Consider the following 15,941-nt stretch of genomic DNA (forward strand, 5'->3'; position numbering starts at 1 on the left):
TGTGGTGTACCAGGTAAAGCCGCCGCCTGCAGGTCCGGCATCCCATATGGGCGCTGGTTCAAGTTCTGGCTGCTCCACTTCCGATCCAGCTCTCTGCTATATCCTTGGAAAGCAGTGGAGGATGGTCGAAGTCCTTGGGCCCCTGCACCCGTATGGGAGACCCAGAAGAAGCTCCTGGCTCCTGGCTTCGGATCAGTGCAGCTCCAGCCATTGCAGCCATCTAAGGAGTGAACCAGTGGATGGAAGACCTCTCTCTCTTTCTGCCTCTCCTTCTCTATATAACTCTTTCAAATAAATAAAGAATTCTTAAAAAAAAAAAAATAGAAGTTCCTAAACTTTCTCTACAAGAAGCAGCAAAAGACAGTCCTGGAGCTGAACTGGGGCCAGCAGAGGTGCTCTGCCCCTGAGAGGAGGCCGTGCGTCCTCCTAGAGTCCCGTCCGCCCGACACAGGACGCAGCAGAGCCAGGCGTTCAGAGAAAGCCAAATCTGAGCAGCCCCCTCCCCACTCCGCCCACTCCTGACTCCTAAGTCCAGTTTATTGGTTCTTAAAACATAATTTCTGCCCAGAAGTGACGGTTTCCATATTCTATCATATCCTGTTCTGGCAGCAGGGGAAATGGGTTGAGGCTTACAAAGCCTGTCCCCTTCTTGTGAACACAGCAAATTTGAGAACCTCTTGCGGTATAGGACACCGCAGCTCACCCATGTGTACTCATAAAATCAGACTGGGTAGGGGAACACTCAGTTATTCTAAATGGCCCTGCCTGTGGCCTTCCACCCTACCATATACATAGCTACAAGCACCTCCTAAGGCTACTGGAACTATGGATGGAAGATTGCCCTTAATCCCGAGGTGTTCCCACTTCTGTGTTTAGAACTCATATTCCCATCACCTGCCCAGGCCTCTTTTGCACTCTGCTGGCTGCATGTCGCCATGGGAACCTGAGTGTCCCACAGGCACTTCAAACTTGTGTACTGCACAGAGAAAAGCTAAGGTTGGCCATGAACTCCATTCCCTTCCTACCACCAAACCCACCATCGTGTCTGCCCACGTAACTCCTCTCTGTCCCGCCTGTCCTTGAACTAAAGCCGATACCTCCACACATCTTTGGGATTCTGTTTTCTCTCACTTTTACAGAAAGTTCCTGTGATCGGTTCTTTCCTCTTCGCTGGATCACCCCACTGACTTAAGAGTGTGTGTCTCCTGCTTCCCCACACCCTAGTCAATACCAAATCTGTTTCTTTTCAAAGCCAAGCCTTTGCCAAGAGCTTCCAAGGTCTGTTTCCGTACCTCCAGCGTTTCAGCGTAGCGTCCATCGTCACTTGAGACTGCTCTCCTTGGTGCCGCCTTCGCTAAGCAGCAGTCTCCACGCAAGACCGCGCCCCATCTGACCCCGTCACGACCCGCTCACCTGGCTTTCCTCAGACATCTGTTCCTCTTAACTCTCCTTTTCCAGGCTTCTTTTCACTTATGCCTTTTTTTCCTGGCAGCTTTCTGCACACCTAAGAATCCACCTAGCATTTCAAGGCCAATTAGGTCTCCTGCCTGGGCGTCTACTGGCAAATACCTCAGACTCAGCACACTGAACACAGCACTGAGGGCAAGGTCACCACCGGCCCTGTTCTCTTCCACTGTTTCTATTTCAGTGAACAGAAATACAATCCATCCTGTTACAGCCTCATTAATTTTACCTTCTGAATATCAAAACATCACTTTTTTTTTGACAGGCAGAGTGGACAGTAAGAGAGGGAGAGACAGAGAGAAAGGTCTTCCTTTTGCCGTTGGTTCACCCTCCAATGGCTGCCGCGGCCGGCGTGCTGCGGCCAGTGCACTGCGCTGATCCGATGGCGGGAGCCAGGTGCTTCTCCTGGTCTCCCATGGGGTGCAGGGCCCAAGCACCTGGGCCATCCTCCACTGCACTCCCTGGCCACAGCAGAGAGCTGGCCTGGAAGAGGGGCAACCAGGACAGAATCCGGCGCCCTGACCGGGAGTAGAACCCGGTGTGCCAGCGCCACAAGGCGGAGGATTAGCCTAGTGAGCGGTGGCGCTGGCCAAAACATCACTTCTAACTTCGCTGTTACACTACCATCTCTAACCTTAATCCTGGAAGGCCTCCCTTTTCCAGTCTTGCCTGCCTCAAATCCATTCTCATTATAGCAACAAGTTATCTTTCCAAAATACAAATCCGAGCCTGTGCCAAACATGACTTTTTAATTGTTCTTTGATCACAAATGTTATGAAATATTCTGGCTTCTCCCGGATTCAGGCTCTCATCCCCCTCTTTGTTTTTATTGGCTCAGTCTCCCCATCTTGGGCCTTTTGTCTGTACTTTCCCTGGACAACCCTCACCTGTAGCTTTTGTTTGTTTTTGTGAGAGACAGAAAGGTCTTCCTTCCGTTGGTTCACTCCCCAAATGGCCACCACGGCCAGCATTGCGCCAATCCGAAGCCAGGAGCCAGGAGCCTGGTCTCCCATGCGGGTGCAGGAGCCCAAGCACCTGGGGCATCCTCAATTGCCCTCCCGGGGCACAGCAGAGAGCTGGACTGGAAGAGGAACAACCAGGACTAGAACCCAGTGCCATGTGGGATGCCAGTGCAAGTTACACACACACACTGGGGGGTGGGGGGGGTCCATCCGTTGGTTCACTCCCCAATTGCTGGAGCTGTGCCAATCCAAAGCCAGGAGGTGAGAACTTCCTCCGGGTCTCCCACACAGGTGCAGGGGTCCAAGGACTTTGGCCATCTTCTGCCTTCCCAGGCCATAGCAGGGAACTGGGTAAAGTGGAGCAGCCGGGACTTGAACCAGCGCTCATACGGGATGCTGGTACTGCAGGCAGCAGCTTTACCTGCTATGCCATGGTGCCAGCCCCTTCCTGTAGCTTTAATCACCATCTGTTTCCTGAGGGCTTCCAAATTCATATGTCCAGCCGCCCACACTCTTCTTCCTTCCTCAGACGGGGATTATCTCCTCACTGCTGCTGTCTTAGCTCAAGCCATGATAATGGGTTCCTCATTCCGTCTCCGGCCTGCTTCCTTCATCACTAGTCATCTTCCTTCAACATGACCTGATGCCACTTCCCTGGTTATTTTCAGAAATGCCTCACTCCTGGAGTATAAAGCACCAGTGTCTCAGGGGGGAGCGCCACTGGCACTGGGGGGCAGCTGCCTGTCTATTCTGGGATGCTTAGCATCTCGCACCCTCATTTCCAAATCCCTACTTCTGCAGTTCCCCTAACGGCAGGATGGTGTGGTGCTTCTGATCAGATCCTGGAACACATGGCACCCTCTGCCCTTCCTGAGACAGCGACCTGTGATGTGTCTCCCTAGTGGAAGGAAGACTGGAGAGAGGGCATGTGGCAGGGCAGGAAGGTGCTGTTTGGGATGCCCACATCCCATATAGGAGTGCTTAAACTTGGCTCTGCTTCCAATTCCAGCTTCCTGCTAACGCAAACCTTGGAAGGCAGCAGGTGATAATGGGACAACTACTGGTCCCTGCCACCCATGTGGGAGACCCTGGTTGAATTGTTGTTGGGGTTTGAGTGACCCAGCAGATGGGAGGTCTGTTTGTCGCAAGTTAATTAAGAAGATAAAACTGCTGGGAGGCTGAGGAGCCCCATGTCCCCAACAGGTGGGAGCTGCTTCTGTGGTCAGAGTGCGCCCTCTGGTGGCCAGCCTTCCTTGTGCAAGGTGGTAAAGAGCTGAGGTGTTTTCCTAATACCTCCTTCAGACCTAGTTACTGGCTCAGGGGGCAGCCAGTGAGGACCATTCCACACACGCAGGCAATCCTCTTCAGTGTGGGAACTCCGCCAAGCCCACTCCCTGCCCCGTGACGCCATCTGCTTCCTGATTCCCCCAGTGCCCTGGTCCGAGGAGTGTCCTGCCCCTGTCTTCCCCACCACCCACCACCAGGTACCATTCTATTCACAGGGGGTGCACACTGCCGTGTCAACCTCCGGCGCTGAGGCATGCTGGGCGGCAGCCCGGGCGGGCCCACCGGCTGCTCACAGCGGAGACTTAGCACATCTCACAGGCCCTTTTCTGTGTTCACCCCACCTGACCTCTGCACTCCATCAGGCAACTTCTCCCTCTACTCAAAATCTTTCCTCTCAATACATCCCAGGTCCAACTCCTTGCCTCCCTGTACCTCCTGGATGTCCAAGTGGGTTCCAGAGTCAAGAGATCCCTCGGCTCTGATCCCAGCTCTGTGACCCTGGGCAGGAAAACCCGAGCTCCCAACCCACCGGGCAGGACTGTGAGTGGCTACATGGCCTCGTGCTCCTCCTGCCCCCCTACACAGCCCATCAGGTGTGGCCTTTGACCACCGAGTCCCTTGCAGCTGCTGTCCCTTGCCGGGACATTCTTTCTCCACCTCCAGCAAACTACTGTCCCCTCTTCGTAATGTCTGAGCTCAGACGTCAGTCTCTGGAAAGTCAAGGTGGGTTAGGGACCCTGCCCCTCAGGGTGCAAACTCTCATTCACTACTGCATCCCCCGCAGCAACACAGCCCTGGAGTTAATGTGCTGACTGAAGGAAAGAAACAAGCAAAACACATCCAGATGGTTTCCAGGAGCATGTATTACACAAGTCTGAGTGCAAGAAATGGCAAACAGTTGCTATGTCTGCTTTAAAAGCGCATCTGGTGCCGAGTCCTGACGCTCCGGATGGCCCCCCGGCCCCCTGCTCCTCCAGAGCACGCCGAGGCCAGTCTCTCGGGTGGCGGGGCAGCTGCTGCACGGGACCTCCTGCCTCCTGTCACCCGAGGCATCAGGCACTGCAGTGATGCCCAGGGATGGCTGCGCTCTCTCTCCTTGTACACACACAGGCTCCCAGAGCCAGCTCTGGCTGGGGGCCTCGCAGGGTGGACGGGCCGCGCCAGGGTCAGCAGGTGCCTGGGACTTCACCGCCTGCTTGAGCGACAGGTCCTCCCGGTGGGCTGCAGCTGGAGCTGTGGCTTCCAAATCCCGCCGGCTGCCCAGCCCACCTCCCCCGGGGGCCTCTCTGCTGGGGGACGCCTCGCCAGGGCCCTTGGTGAGGCATTTCCAAGGCCACCTGTCCGGGCTCGCAGAGGTGCAGGCGGCAGCAGAGTGACTGGTGGGTCTGAGTTCTGAGGAGCTGGGACAAAGTGCTGACGGTGCCTGGCCGTGGAAGTGCCGGGCCTTCCAGCAGCCTTCAGGGGGGTGGGGGGCTGTGGGCCCAGACCTACCCGGGCCGGGGGCTGCTGAGGAAGGCCTGCTGGCCTCCTCAAGGGCTTGTGGGCTCCCAAGCTTCCTCTGGGCAACAGTGGGCCCTTCGATTCTGGGAGGACCCAGCACGACCCCTGTCAGCAGGCCTGGGACCGCTGGCCCCTGGGCCCTGGGCAAGCAGGCGTCCTCTCCCCCGCCCTGCCCTGCTCCTCGGAGGGGTGGGTTCTGGCCCGCTTCCGGGTTAGGGGCCGAGCCGGGTGCGAGCCTTCCCTGGCCCTCCTCAGGCCCCTCGTCGGCGTCATCCTCCGAGGAGTCCACCTCGCGGATAGCTTCCTGCTTCTGCAGCGACTCCCGCCGCTCAGCTCGGTCCTGCCGGAGGGTGCCCAGGGCCCTTGAGGGAGCTGGCGGGAGCACCCCCTTCCCCGGCAGTGCCCCCTTCCCAGACAGCACGCCCCTGGTGCCAACGCCTTCCAGAGGGCTGGCTTCCCGGGGCGGCAGCTCCTTCTTGAGCTCCGAATGGGGCAGCTCCAGGCTATGCTTGCGGGACGCGGCCAGCTTCTCGGCGGCGGCGAGCGCGGCCGCCAGCTTCTCGGCTGACTGCACCCTCTTAAGCAGCGGTGAGCGCGGTGGCTCTGCACTCTTGGGCCGCGAGAGTTGCCTGCCCAGGGGCGGTGACAGGTGCAGCTTGGCAGGGAAGGCCTGGGCTCCGTGGCCAGAGAGGGGCGACGGGGAACGCTGCGGGGAGGACGCTGGCGGCGGCGAAGGCGTGTGGGCCAGTGGCGACAGAGGGATGCTGCCGGCTGACTTGCGCCGAGGTGAGCGGTACTGGCGCTGGAGCTTGGGCGCCAGGCCGTGCAGGGAGCTGGGCCGGGTGTGGCCGGAGCCAGCTGGGGAGCTGGGCACGCTGGAGCTGGGGGAGCTGCTCTGTGAGGAGCTGCCTCCCACTTTGTGAAACAGACACAAAGGCAGAGTGGTGGCGGCTGTTAGAAGTGACGGAGGCTCTGCAATGTCCCAGGACTGTCAAGGTTACCCCCCACCCCCAGTGGGCCAGAGCATAGGCCAACAATTTTCTCCCCAAGATTGCTGGATTCAGGGGTGGGTGGAAGGCAGAACCCGAGTGGGACATGCGGGACGCACGGAGAGCCCGGACGCTGTCCCGTTTGCCGTGCGGGAGCCCCTCGTACCTGAGTGCACGGCCTCGGCGGTCACGCGGTAGCCCTGGGTGGGAGACCGGGGAGAGAGGCTGTGGCTGTGTGTGGGGGAGCCCGGGCCGCTTTCCCCTGATGACAAGGAGCGGTTGAGGGAGGAGAGGCTGCGGCTGGTGTGCAGCAGGGACGCCTGCTTGGTGATCTTCCGGAACAGGGAGCTCCGCTTTCTGTTGCAGAGGCGAGCCAGAGGCTGAGTGAGTGCCTGACGCACAGCGCACGCGGGGCCGGCCAGCCGTGCAGACTGGCACCCGGGCGGCTCAGAGAGAACTGGCAGTCTAAGCCAAGCTCACCTTTCCTGGCCATCCTTGGCCCTGCTTCGCTTGCTTCTTCGGGCCATCTTGGCCTTGTAGCTGCCTTTCCGAGCTGGTCCCACTTTAATGGAAGTGTTCTCCAGGGGAGTCGTCGTAATGGACACCTTGTTTCCACTCTGGAGCACAGTGTGAGGTCTGGGCTGAGGCGGGCCGTACACACCCCCTGCCCTGGCAAGGCCGCAGTACAGTCCCAGCTGCTGCCCTTGCACCAGCACAGCCCTGCTCCCCTCCCCTGCAGCAAAGAGCTCCCACTGGGTCCTCCCGGAGGACAGAGAAGCAGCTCACCTGTCCTGCCGGCGGCTCAGGAGGTCAGCGAGGGTGCTGCCTTCTGGAGACCACCAAGCCGTGTGTTTTCCTGCACCTGTCCTCAGTGCCGAGTGTGTGCGTGTCCAACCCTCCCAGTCCCCTCGGGGCAGCAGAGCCTCCCAAGGCTGGGGACGCCCAGGAACCACAGGGGAGGCACCCAGCACTAACCTTCAAGATCAGCTCCACCACCTCGGTGTGCACCAGCCCGTGCACGGGCTCCCCGTTCACGTGGGTGATGAGGTCGCCCTGGCGGAGCCCTGCCTCGCTGGCGGGGCCTCCGTCCTCCACGTGCTGTGGCAGGAAGAGAACTGTCCTCAGGCTGCAGACAGCATCGTGAGGCCCTGGCTTGCTCACGAAGCTGTGAATCCCTTCCCGTCACCCTCTGACCCCTGTTGGGAGTGCAGGGAGTGTGGGCAATGACAGAAGCAGAGACAGACAGGCTCCAGGAGGGAGACACGGGGGTGAAGCTGAGACAACAGGTCTGGAGGGCCACACGTACCCACACCATGTGGTGCACAGTGTAGACATCTGAGTCACCCATGTAGACACGAATGGCACGCAGGGTGAAGCCATACTTCTTGCCAGCTCGGTGGATGACGATGGGAGGCCTCAAGCTGCCGAGGGCTGGCAAGAAGTCCCTGCTTGGAGAGGAGTCCCTGGATGACGGGTTGGATGACAGAGAATGTGGGGACATGGGACTGGCCAGTGGAGAGCAGGCGTGGTGCTCTGAAGAAAGAGAAGTCGCAGGTCGGTGGGTCAGAGGCCTCGGCCTGATCACGCGCCCGGCCTGCCCCTGTCCAGTGTGTGGTCCAGCACAGCTCCAGTCACAGACACACTTCCCCCGGAGCCCCTGATCTGCAAAGCCCTCTCCTGTGCCCAGATCCCTCCAGGCCAGCGAGGGGGAGTGGCAGCTGGCATCTCGGTATCAGGAATGATGCAAACTCTTCATGCATATTTAAATGTCACAATTATCCTAAGAACTAGCCATTATTAATATCCATATTTTTGGAGGCCACTGTTGTGGCTCAGCAGGTTAAGCCACTGCCTGAAATGCATATGGGCGCTGGTTCAAGTCCTGCCTGCTCTACTTCTTATCCAGCTCCCTGCTAATGTGCCTGGGAAAGTAGCAGATGACCCAAGAGCTTGGACCCCTGCACCCACATAGGGGACCCAGACAGAGTTTCTGGCTTCAGTCTGGCCAGCCCTGGCTAATGTAGCCATTTGGAGAGTGAACCAGCAGGTGGATGATCTCTCTCCATCTCTGTAACCATGCTTTTCAAATAAATAAAATTAAAAAAAAAAAAAAAACTTTTTGATGAGCAACTTAAGGCTTAAATGGGTTAAGTAACCTGTTCAAGGTCAAAGAGCCAGCTGCTCATGGACCCAGGATTCCAGGATCAGCTCTTGACCTCAAAGCCCGCATGAGCTGCCTGGTCATTCGGCCTTGTGGCATGTGCATACCTCTCCAGACCCCACGCACATCCTCAGAGACCTCCAGGTTCATAACAAAGGGACAGAGTCTCTCAGGCACCCACTCCTTGATACGCACACACAAACACTTGCTGTGGGCCTCCAGGCCCGAGGCCCTTCCTGTGAGTTTAGTCCTAGCTCCCCAGAGGGCCTCACCTGCAGGGATGAGAAGGGAAAGGGCTGTAGCCGAGGCGGACTTGATCACTTTGTTGATAGGGCGTGTGGCGCGCTTCTCTAGAGAGTCCCCAGAGAGCAGCCGGTGGCGGGCCCTGCGCACAGCCAGGTCACTGATGGCCTTGGATGTGGCTCCCTCAGCCAGGTGCAGGGTACTGTGGCCTCGGGTCTCCATGGCTGTGGGCCCAAGCAAGCAATGAGATCCAAGATGTAGGTGAGCCTCCCTTCCTGCAGCGTCCCCCAGGCTGGGCCCTGTGGTCACCAACTGGGCCACACCTGGACTGGAACTACAGCTCTGGCCAGCAGGCTCCTCATCCAGCTTCAGCCACCGCTCCACAGGCCGTTCGGGGACAGGCCCAGGTACCCCCTCTCCAGACGGGGGTGTCAGAATCCATATTCCCTCCTGCTGCTGCCTCCTGGGGGTGCTGCTGGCCTCTTCAGGGCCCTCAGGGAAGCGAGGCCCCTCCAGGAGGCCTGAGCAACGGCGCCGCACTGTCATTGGAGGACTCGAGTCACTCTCCGTGTGGGACGACTCGGACACGGACAGCCGCTTCCGCAATCTGGGGGACACAAGGCTGGCGTGAGCAGGCCCGGAAGTCTCCTTGGGGGCCACCCCTCTCTGCCACCCAGTGTCTCAGTCTCTCCCAAGCTCTGTGGCAGCCAGAGGATGGCTGAGCCGCAGGTGCTCACATCTCAGGGGAGCCAATCACCCAGCCCCGGTCCCGGCCCTTCAGCCCTGCCAGGCCATCCGAGCGCTCCTCCTTCTCCTCGCTCAGGCTGCGCTTGGTGGGGGGCGGCGTCCGGTGCTCCTCCAGCAGTGTGAGCCGCTCCATGCTGCTGTACACCTGCGGGCAGGCGACAGCCGCGCCTGTAATGGCCACACATCCCCGAAGGGGCAGAAGGTGCCCCGGGCACCTGAAACCCAGGAATCTGAACCAGTCCCTTCCCTGCCCACGTGACCCAGGTGAGGGAGGGAGCAATTCTGTGAGTGTGACCTGGCCTCACTCTGGTGTCAGGCACTAGAGTGGCAACCCCGTCTCCAGCTCCCTGAGCTGCCCCAGGCCAGGTCCCTTGACAGGACCTCTTCCAATCATGCTGGGGGCGGGGGCCCTCAGTGCACCTTGCTGAACCGTGGAGAGCAGGAAGAGAACTGGCGGATCTCAAGGCAGCCGTCCTCACTCACTTCTTCCTCGTCCTCTGAATCCACGTGGTGGTACCGCTCGGAGCGCGCTGGACCAGGAATAGGACAGTTCCCTCCAGAGCCCTGCTCATGGCCTTCCTGTGACCTCATGAGATCTCAGCAGGGCCCTGAGAAGTTGCTCCCAATGCCAAGCTCAGTGTGTATAAACTTTTCGGGGCCAACAGGCAGGACCTGTGTCTCCCCTCTCCCCCCAGTGGCGGCCTTACTGTCAAAGTAGCTGGTGTCATCCTCTGACTCCAGCTGAGGAATGAACTCAGCCTTCTGACGCAGAAGCCCTGTCCAGTCCAGGCCCGTGAAGAACGGGTGCTGCTTCACCTCACAGGCACTCCCTGTGGACGGGGATGGGCGTGGCCAGTCAGCCCTGAAGGCTCAGCTCCCCTTCCTTTCCCTCTCTGCCCACAGCTCCAGGACCGAGGGGCAGCCCACATCTGAAGCCTGCCCTCCAGGGCACACAGACTCAGGCTCCCTGCTGGTGAGCGAGGGCAGTGGGCCCTGGCCTACCTGTGCCCAGTCTCTCCAGAGGGTTCTGGTGCAGCAGTTTGGAGGTGAGGTCCTGGGCATCTGGGGGCAGCGCGTCATCACCCTCAGGCCACACAATGTCGTCTGGAGTCACAAAGGGTGTGAGGGTGAGGAGACGTGGGGAGAGCAGGGAGAAGGGGTCCCAGTATAGTGCAAGGAAGGGAGCATAAAGGGCCCCATCCAGAGCCCTAAGAAACTTTGCCTGCGACCCCAGTTCCTTAAGTTTGAAGGTTCCTTCCCTCCCGGAGAGCCTCACACACCCTAGACCTTGGCTTGAGCACTGCAAAACAGTGATTCCCCCCTCCCCGCCCCGCTCTGAGGCCCCAGCTCTCTCTGGCTTCGTACCCAAGACACGCACTCACAGGAACGCAACACTGGACCACCGTGCCCACATGGGGGATGCATGAAAACAAACAGAAGCGGCCCCAGGGGACACGGGTGCATGCACACACAACCAGCCCTTGCCTGCGGAGCCGCCCTCTAACACACGTGAATTCAGACAAGCACCCCCGAGCTCCCAGCAGCAGCCCACATCGCGCCTGTGCATCCCGCCGATGGTACCTACCACTGATCACCTGCCCAAAGAGCTCCTCGGGCGTGTCTCCGAAGAAAGGCACGCAGCCCACCAGGAACTCGTACAGGATGACGCCCATGGCCCACCAGTCCACAGGCTTCCCGTAGCCCTGCCGCAGGATCACCTCAGGCGCTATGTATTCTGGGGTCCCACACACCTGGGCACAGAGAGGCCAGGCTGCCTCAGCATCGGGAGGCAGCGCTCTGGCATGATGGCTAGAGGGGTGGGAACGTCCCTATCCCTGGAGTGGAAAAGTCCCTGAATGAAGACTCAGCTCGCCTTGTTAATATAATAGCAAGGTCAACAGGCGCCTGAGAACCAGAGGTGCAGCTGGCGGTAGCTGAGTTTATATAGTTCCTATTAAATCAAAATGTCTAATTCTAACTTGGAACCATCACTCCTGAGCCCTCAACAGCCTCTGCTGGCCTCTGCCCTCTGGCTTCCCAAGGAAGAGACCTACTAGTCACGTAACTACTAGAGGAATTGGTAAACAGTCATAGCCTGGAATGTCAAATCAGCCCAGTGGCAACTGGGAGCTGTGTTCTGAGCACAACAGGCCTCAGGAGAGCCTTGTCCTCGACTTGGGCTGCAGGGTCCGGGACTATCTCCCACAAAACTCTGTCGAGTGTTAAGTCATACAAGTGATTTTCTCCAAATCCCGAGGAGGAAGAGTACTTGGGATTTTACAGCCTTAAGATTCTCATGGCCCATCCTAATATCCAAATGGGCTGCCTAACTTGGTTCTTCCCCAGAACCAAATAGTGGGGAAGACAGGCGTTTCCGGCTTAACATCTGGCCACAGGGCAAGCAGGCGCCACTAAGACTTTATTCTGAGGCCTGGAATTTGCCCCTCAGGTCTCAACTATCCCTTCCTTACCTGCTTGTCCAGGAACTCCCGGGCGTCCTTTTCGATGTGGCCCTCGTACAAGTTTGTGGTCAGACTCATGAGGCCAATTTTAGAAAGTCCGAAGTCAGTGAGCTTGATGTGACCCATGGATGTAATCAGGAGGCTGCGAGGTCAGAGGAACAAAACGACAGAGTCACTGCTTCCATTTTCAAGAGTGCCGACCTGAGCACATGGCAAACGTGTCCATGTAGGCTTTAACAGGGCACGGTGGGGCAGAAGCAGGGGAGCTTCGGCAGGGAGGCAGGCGGCTAAGTATGGCGCTCTGGCTGTGTGCACACTGCCTTCTGCAGAGGCAACAAACCTGCCTTGCGCCCGGCCCCACAACTCGTTTCTATTCACTGCTGTCTGTCCACACTGGGGGCAGGTGTCAGATGAGGGACAGCCTTTCCTCTACAGAGCCGAGGTCAGCCCCTCTCCTCACGTGGGCGGCTCCCAATACCCATTGCACGGAGAGAAAAGGGGCACAGAATCTTGTTCCGTGTCCACGGCTGGGTTAGAAGGAGGGTTGGTTGGCAGAGACTAGAAACAAGTCCCCTTCCCGTACTCTGCCACAGCCGTCTCCTTGCGCGCTGCAGGCTTCGCTCTGCCCCCTCCCTTGTAAGGGCCCCTGAATCAGCGTCTCTGGTCTTGACCCTCATGAGCACCATGCCAACCCAACTGCCTGCAGGCTGTACGGGCAGCGTAAACTCAATCTGCTCAAGACAAAGCCCCGCCTCCCACGCGGTCCTCTTCCCAGTAAAAAACAGCAATTTCTGTTATCTGCTAAGTGTAAGTGCTTAAAAAATCTCCTGCCCCTGAAATGCTTCCAGGAGTAACAGCCCCACAGAGGTCGGTATCGTGATCCCCACTTTAGGGAGCAGGAACTTGAGGCTCAAGTTCTGAGTCAGCACCCAGAAGAGCGGCCGTGTGAACCTGGTCCATCTTGAGACCAAGCTGCTCACCACCACAGAGGCCTGTTGCTTTCCTCTGATTGCCACAGCCTTACCTTCTCCTCTCTGCTTCCCTACATTCCCCACTCCAGTCTTCATCCTGACTCTCTCTGGTCCGGTGCAGGCAGTGTTTGTGGTCTTTGGCCTGGTCTGCTGCAGGGGTTTCACTATCTCCACTGGCAGTGTGATCTTTCTACACCTTAACCAAAATCTGAGCGTGTCTTCTACCACACCTGTGGTAACCAGACCTCTTAAAGACTCTGTGAGCTCTTTCAAATAAAACCCAAACTGGCAGAAGACTCTTGATGACCTAGTCCCTGCCCGTCTCCCTGGCCTCTTCTCTTACAACTACCATGTGAGCTGTGGCCAGGTCCCATCAGTGTTCCTGCGTGGCTCACATTCTCTCACACCCGCAAGCCTCTCACATCCTCTGCCCCATACACAGGTTTTACGTTCCTGTCTCCATAGCACATACCAGACGTGGCGAGAACTCCTCTGAAACCCAGAACACAGCCCTTGGCAGAGCAGCACACTTGTTGAGCCATCTCCTAAATGTGCCGCTTTTGTTCCTGCAGAGCTCCTCGGTGACTCTTTTATGTCACCAAGGCCTTAGAATGCTCCTGCCAGATCTTATGCAATGGTCTTTGCATCTGAGGTGGACAGGGGCTACAGCACTGGGCCTAAATGGACATGCACATGAGTATTGCTTCCTAGAAGTTATCCTGGGATAGACCCAAGTCTGCCGTTTGCCTCCAGCTGTCTAGAGACCCAAGGAGGAGACCGTACAAGGGACCTGGACTGTGCGCATACTTGTCAGGTTTGAGGTCTCGGTGCACGATGCCGTAGTTGTGCAAGTACTCCAGGGCCAGCACGGTTTCCGCAAAGTACAGACGCACCATGTCCACGGGCAAGGCCCCAATGTTCTTCAGCAAAGTAGCACAGTCTCCCCCTGCAATAAGTCCAGGCCACTGTAAGGGAAGGGTCTAGGTCTCCATTCCAGCCAGTTCCCAGCCTTGCAGGCTCTAAGGTCCCAAAGGAGACAGCCTCATGGAATACCCAGTGCTGGAAATTACGGGTCTAGCCTCTGTGCTGCTGGCACGGGTGGGGACAGGGTGTGGAGGGAAGGGAAACTGCCAGAGAGGGTAGGAAGCCAGGCCCCTTATAGCTTCTGGCTGACTTGCAGGGATCAGACTAAGTAATTTTAGGGTGGGGCTACTGTAGACTGTAAGCAAATCTGGCTACCGTTTGTTCACCTATTTCCACCCTATTGGCTTTCCTTTAGTTTCTGAATAGGGCAACACTCCCAGCATATACTCAACGAATTAACAGGGGAGTTTTGTTCAGTTTCAACTTCAAGATGGGCAAAATTTTGGGAAGCTATACACAACAGTGAAAAGGGAGGTGACAGGGCCACCAGCAAAGCCCCTGCCCTGCTCCCGAACACTTGTAGGCCAGGCCTAGAGCATCACGTGTGGTTTTAAGGGCTGTCCTCTCCATAAGCCATCAGCCAGGGCCATGGCTTTCCTCCCCAGGGCCCAGAGGCGATCCTCCCAGCACCCTGTCTTGGGCTGCTACATCCTGTCCCACAGAACTTGTCATCACACACGACAAGGGCAGCCTCACGGCAGACAGGAGCTTTGTGCTCACCATTACCGAATGACCACTGAGATTCTAGGCAGAAATGAATGCCACAGAGGGCTGTGAAACTTGACCCTTGCACAAACATGCTGGTCCCCATGGAGGGATAACTCTGACACTGTGTCTTGGCCTCCATGCCAGACCACTTCCTCCCAGTACCTTTAGTACCTTCTACATACTCCATCACCATGCACAAGTGACGCTTGGTCTCAAAGGAGCAGAACATGCTGACCACAAAGGGGTTCTCGGCAAAAGTCAGTATGTCCCGCTCCACAAAGGCCTGCTGGATCTGGTTCCGCAGGATCAGGTTCTGCTTGTTGATCTTCTTCATGGCGAAGCGCTGCCGGGTGGACTTGTGCCGCACCAGGAACACAGCCCTGGGAAACAGCGCAGCCCAGCTCAGTCCCCACAGGCCCCCAGCACCGAAGCTGTGCTCCCCAGTACCCACTGCCTCCTCCCACACCTCAAAATGCACAGAACAAGTGAGCAGGAGTGTGCATGTTAGTAACAGGGATCTGGACTAAAGAGTTCTTATTTGGTTTTTTATTTTATTTTTATTGATTTGAAAAGCAGGATGGGGGTTGGGGGGATCTTCCACCTGCTGGTTCACTTCACAAATGCCTACAATAGCCAGAACTGGGCCTGGCTGAAAAGAGGAGCCCAGAACTCAATCTGGGTCTCCAACATAGATGGCAGGGACCCAAATACTTAAACCATCACTTGAAGCCTCCCACGGTACACATTAGCAGGAAGCTAGAATTCGAACTCAAACCCAGGCAGGTGTCCCAAGGTGCATCTTAATTGCTGTGCCAAACACCCGCCCCAAGTTCTTACACAAGTCTTGAAGATAAAGCTCAGGGAGAGGAGAGGCTACCAAGAGGGCGGGAATCTTCTCTGAGACAGGAACAATCCTCAGATGTTGCCTCACAAGGGGGCTTCAGGGAGCAGGAGGGTCTACCCTGAGGCATCTGTTGCCTAGAGGACTAGGCATTACCCTCTTCCAGAGGGAGACAGCACGCCTGACTCTGCGCCAGTTCCAGCCACACCCTGACCCCTGCGCTTACCCGTAGGCGCCATTGCTGATGAGCTTGATGGTTTCGAAGTCCTCTTCAGAAGGTGTCTTTTTAGATGGCAGAGATGCTCCACGGCCCTGGAAGACAAGAAACACGCAGGAGGCGGGCATGCTTCTCTGGGCCCATACGCTTGGGCAAGCTGTGGCCAGCATTCGGCCCATTTTCTCAGGAGCTGAATGAACTCTCAGGGCCGAGAGCCAGCCCTCCTGCAGATACTCTAAGAGAATTCAGAGCCCTTTACAATGGGGCTCAGCCTCCAGGACTGGGGCTCTGGGTCTTTACCTCGACGGAATCATCTGTCTCTGGAGTGTCAGGACTGTCATAGCTGCTCAACTGGACCATTTCTAGAAACAAAGCAAGGATACAAGAGAAAAGTGTGCGTGGCAACGTCAGGCATCTCATCAGACCCTCAGATCACATCATGTGCATGTGGAGCAGGCCTGGATG

At 57.4% G+C, this 15,941-nt stretch overlaps 1 protein-coding gene across 8 annotated transcripts in view; it reads right to left on the reverse strand.

Annotated features, from left to right (window-relative positions):
* Positions 1-4,558: 4,558 nt before the first annotated feature.
* Positions 4,559-15,941, reverse strand: part of MAST2 (microtubule associated serine/threonine kinase 2) — a 237,707-nt gene continuing 226,324 nt past the window's right edge. For all 8 annotated transcript variants that reach the window (XM_051857813.3, XM_051857815.3, XM_051857812.3 and 5 more), the window contains 17 exons: positions 15,777-15,838; positions 15,486-15,571; positions 14,590-14,798; positions 13,594-13,732; positions 11,825-11,957; positions 10,939-11,104; positions 10,356-10,457; positions 10,061-10,183; positions 9,774-9,883; positions 9,344-9,498; positions 8,930-9,213; positions 8,636-8,830; positions 7,509-7,735; positions 7,178-7,300; positions 6,683-6,819; positions 6,369-6,559; positions 4,559-6,128 (listed from right to left, as the gene is read on the reverse strand). In XM_051857813.3, the coding sequence (XP_051713773.1) occupies positions 4,615-6,128; positions 6,369-6,559; positions 6,683-6,819; positions 7,178-7,300; positions 7,509-7,735; positions 8,636-8,830; positions 8,930-9,213; positions 9,344-9,498; positions 9,774-9,883; positions 10,061-10,183; positions 10,356-10,457; positions 10,939-11,104; positions 11,825-11,957; positions 13,594-13,732; positions 14,590-14,798; positions 15,486-15,571; positions 15,777-15,838 (3,956 nt within the window). In that variant the 3' untranslated portion in view covers positions 4,559-4,614. The remainder of the gene's footprint in view (positions 6,129-6,368; positions 6,560-6,682; positions 6,820-7,177; positions 7,301-7,508; positions 7,736-8,635; positions 8,831-8,929; positions 9,214-9,343; positions 9,499-9,773; positions 9,884-10,060; positions 10,184-10,355; positions 10,458-10,938; positions 11,105-11,824; positions 11,958-13,593; positions 13,733-14,589; positions 14,799-15,485; positions 15,572-15,776; positions 15,839-15,941) is intronic.

Source organism: Oryctolagus cuniculus, chromosome 7 (assembly GCF_051225735.1).
Source record: "Oryctolagus cuniculus isolate XC-2025 breed Fujian yellow rabbit chromosome 7, ASM5122573v1, whole genome shotgun sequence".
In the NCBI taxonomy this organism is placed as follows: Eukaryota; Metazoa; Chordata; class Mammalia; order Lagomorpha; family Leporidae; genus Oryctolagus; species Oryctolagus cuniculus.